We start from the raw sequence: 3,941 nt of genomic DNA, 5'->3' as shown, positions 1-3,941 counted from the left end.
ATCAGTTAAAAATCCTCTTATGAAAATTTCCCTCTTCAAATGACCACCTGGTTTCTGTCTCCTGAATGGACCCTGACAGATAAGAGGTGTTTTCTCTATCCTGCTCTCTCTTCACTACCAATTCCGTGGTTTTGAGCTGGTTAATATGCAGAAGCTGGGAGGAAATATTCACAAGTGAGGTGGCATTATATCTGCATTTAGGTTTGAAATGACGCAATAAAAATACCGTGGAGGAAAACTGCTATGGAGGCATTTCGTAGATGGCAAGGACAGAAATTGATTAACAATTGGATTTGCTCAGAAATGAACAGAATATCAAGGTGGCATTTGCTAGAACAGGATCCCGTGGTCTAATCTCCCATGGCTGTGTCTCCCGCCCCCCAGACAGAGACCACTGAGCGACTTGATTTTAATGAAATTCACACCCTGGGGGCAGAGACAGTCACTGGACAAAATTGACAGGGAGTTCAGAGACCTGGACATGAAAGGGCCTGAAATAGCACAAAGCAGAGGGGAGAGGGTCTGATTTGGGGAGAGTTGACTTGAGATTGTGTTCCCTACACCCAGACACCCAGGCACAGGCATGATCCTCCCATGGCTGTCCATCCATCACCCCATGGTATCAATGACCAGTCCTTACAACAAAGAATAACACACCATTTTCAACATTCAGCTTTTATTAAACACATATGTGTGCCCTCTATCAGCATCTGGGGATGTAGAACTCAATGACTTGGGGTCCCTGCCCTTAGGGGGCTCACAGCCCCATCTCCTGAGAGCAGAGAGGAGCTCAGTACTTGTCAGGCAGGCCTGGAGGTCTGTAGTAATTGGGGTTTTTGCCACTCCGGCCCCATCTATTGGCTTCCTGGTCGGCCAGTGAGTCCTCCAATCCATGGCCGCTGTCTCCATGCTTAAGAAGGTCAGTGAGTCTCGGATAAGCCTCTCTGAAATCACTGGAATGGAGGAGGGCAGGTAGGAGGTGAATCAGGGGCTGAGGAGAAACAGCCCCACCCTCCCCTTTCCAAGGGATTAATGACTCTGAGAGGAGCCTGGAATGAGGCTAAGCACTGACCCTGCCTGGGCACAGCCCACTCAGCCCTGGGTGACCCCCTCCCACTGGGAGAACAGCACCGGAGGGGAAGGCGGGAATCAGTTCTGGGCCCTTGGTTTCTCTTTTTGGGGGACAGGCCTACAAGCCATTCTCTGGCTCTGCTGACAGCCCAGGCCCTGTGCTGGGCAGGGATGGAGAAGGTAGAAGGAAGAACATGAGGAGGAGCCCACAGACCCAACAGAGTCCTTCTCTAGGGCCTTTACCCTCCACTTCCCAATGTCAGCCAAGCTCTGCTCACGCATCCAGCATCCCCAGGAGCCAGGTTACCTGATCACTTCAGCAGCCCAGACACCACCAGGTCCCCTTTGGGCAGCGTCATAGTTCCCCCGGGCGTGGAAGTATTTGTCTGAGTTTTTGTAATTGGCTTCTCTCATGTCAGAGTAGGCTCTCCACATGTCTTTGGCTCCTGGAAAGGAAAGGACATGGCACTGAGACATCGGGTGAAATATCCGAGAACCGTGACATCCCTTAGAGAAGAATCAAGGAATGAAAATGGACCACTGACTCAGTTTCACCCTGTGGTCTAAGCACCCTGGAGTCCACAGGTTGAGAAGAACATTCTCCAGAACCAGTTGGCTTCCCCAGGTGACTTTAAGGAGAGACATTTTGGTGGGGGCACAGCTAGGTTGTACCTGGTGGTCTGATGCCTGTCATGCTATCTGTGGGCTCCAGCTCACTGAGGTCTCTGGGGCATATGTTTAAAGGAGACAAGGAGGCCACATTACAGAACAGGATTTCAATGTCAGCGCTGCTGAAATTTAAGGCCAGAGAACTCTTTGTGTTCAGGGCCTTCCTGAGTAAGGTGGGAGGCTCCCCAGCATCCCCACATCACTGCCCAGTAGGTGCAGCAGCCTATCCCCATGTGACAACCAGCAGTGTTTCCCACATGGCCACATGTCCCCGGGCACCAAGGGCTCAGGATCAAGAACCTCTGGTATATGGAGCAAAGCTACATAGGCTAGTGTTCAGGGGACTCAGTGAGCCTGGTGGTGACATGGAAAGCAGATTGTGAGAAAGGCACAGGCGGACAGCACTTCTGCCTGACGCCTAAGAATTGGAGTCTCACAGACAGAATGCAGGGAATCCTGACATGAGTCCCTCTGAGTGTGAGGGGCATACGTGGCATCCTGGAAACCGCCTACATAGACTGGACTGAGGCTGTGAGCAGGCAAGTGCCAGAGCAGAGGCCTGTATCTCAGCCTTGGCTGCACCTTCTCATGCCTGGGGAGGCTGTGGAAGGCCAATGCCACATCTCAGGCCCATCACCTCAGACTCTGTGGGGGTGGGTCGCAAGCCTCTGTCGTTTTTAATGTGTCCAGGTGATTCCAGCAGGTAGATGGGAAGGTGACCCCTGAGCTTTAGGAAGCGGTGCTCAGACACATCTGCCTGGCAAGAGCTGTGGCCTCCTGCACAGCTGGGTTCACACTCTGCCCTGCCACGTGCTGACTGGCAGGTAGTCCCTGGTCCCCTGAGTCAGCTGCTCTCAGCTTCAAAGTAGGGGAGGATGCCTGCCCACCAAGTTATTCTCCACTTAGACTGCTGACCAACTGTCCCAGGTTGACCAGAACTGTCCCTGTTTGCCTAGAAGTGTCCCAGTTAGCACTGAAAGCGTCATGGAAAACTCCCCAGAGCCAGGACACCAGGAGAGTTGGGCGCCCTAAATTTCATGGAAGTGCTGACTTCCTAGAGGGGGCTCTATGGATGTTCTCTTCGGTCAGTTAAAAAAGCTGGAAAAGGGTAGGAAACGGACTAAAACAGGGACACTGTCACCAACTACTGGAAGCCCCAGCAAGAGCTAAGCTGCAGGTCTCACTAAACTACCCAGTTAGGAAATGGAAGGGAGGGAGAAAGGAAGCAAGAGAAAGGGAGGGGAGAAGGGGAAGAAAAGATGGGTGGCTTTAATTACACTTTGTGCAGTTTGGTCTGAGGGGAATAGTATACCATTTCAAGTCTTAGTCTGTGTATACTAGTCAAACTTACCTTTCAGCTGATTGTTCTTTCTCTATGAACTGATTGAAGTAAGACCTATGGTTTTTCCATCTGTTCGATGAAAAGCTCCCAAAACACCCGGCACATTCCACCACATTGGGCAACACAAGCTAACACAGTAGCTCCAACCCTGAAGGGCACTCAGGGTGCATCCTAGTGGTCATGTGTTCCACCCCTCACCCCCACTCCCTCCAGTGCCTTTACCGTCAAAAGCCTGGCCAAGGAATTCAAACCAGCCCTGGCTGCTGACTCCCAGGACCAAGGAGCAGAACACGAGGCCCGTGAAAAGCTTCATGGTGCTGAAATGAAAGGGGAGGGTCAGGTAGACACAGGCAGGACTGGCACACCTCTTTTTGATTGTGCATTTCCATTTGTTCTCATGAGACGCTGGCTGCCCATCTAGGAAACATTGCAGTAGGACCTCACTCAGAGCCACAATGCTGAACCCATCAACCCTGAACCCAAGACTGTCTAGGAGTCACCAAGGTGGCACTGAGGGAGCAACAGGCCAATTAGGACCAAACCCCCTGAGCAGCCTGTAATGAGACCGGAAGCATTACCCTGTGCACTTGGCCGGCACAGACCCCATGCAGCACAAATGCAGAAGAGAGTAATTATTTTAAATGAATGCACAGTCTTGCTGGAAAGAGAAAACAGAGTAAGGTTTGTAGAGCAGGCCCTGCTGGGAGTGGCCCCTCACCTGGTCTCTGGTGGAGCCGTGCTGCTGGTCCCTGCCTGCTGGGGACAGCTGGCTGCTATTTATTGATGCTGAGCCCTCCCTGCTGGATCATGGGGGAGGAAGGGGGCAGGAGAGCATCCAGATTTGGTACCTGGGGAAAGT

General features: G+C 52.1%; 1 protein-coding gene across 1 annotated transcript; it reads right to left on the bottom strand.

Annotated features, from left to right (window-relative positions):
• Window positions 1–715: 715 nt before the first annotated feature.
• On the bottom strand, window positions 716–3,395 carry LOC111822965 (serum amyloid A-2 protein-like). The gene is made up of 3 exons (XM_023758176.1): window positions 3,305–3,395; window positions 1,379–1,517; window positions 716–953 (listed from the first exon to the last, which is right to left on the bottom strand). Exons 1-3 carry the CDS (start codon window positions 3,393–3,395, stop codon window positions 791–793), a joined length of 393 nt encoding a protein of 130 aa, XP_023613944.1. The 3' UTR covers window positions 716–790.
• Window positions 3,396–3,941: the final 546 nt, after the last annotated feature.

Source organism: Myotis lucifugus, unplaced genomic scaffold (genome assembly GCF_000147115.1).
Source record: "Myotis lucifugus unplaced genomic scaffold, Myoluc2.0 scaffold_124, whole genome shotgun sequence".
Taxonomy (NCBI): domain Eukaryota; kingdom Metazoa; phylum Chordata; class Mammalia; order Chiroptera; family Vespertilionidae; genus Myotis; species Myotis lucifugus.
The sequence above is the reverse complement of the archived record's forward strand: the minus strand, read 5'-3'. Positions and strand labels throughout refer to the sequence as shown.

Excerpts from the sequence above, each read along its gene's own strand:
- LOC111822965 (XM_023758176.1), bottom strand. The coding sequence starts at position 3,395 with ATGAAGCTTTTCACGGGCCTCGTGTTCTGCTCCTTGGTCCTGGGAGTC. Across the intron at positions 1,518-3,304 it reads CCTTGGCCAGGCTTTTGACG|GAGCCAAAGACATGTGGAGA; the intron begins GTAAAGGCACTG and ends TTTCCTTTCCAG. Across the intron at positions 954-1,378 it reads TGGGCTGCTGAAGTGATCAG|TGATTTCAGAGAGGCTTATC; the intron begins GTAACCTGGCTC and ends CCTCCATTCCAG.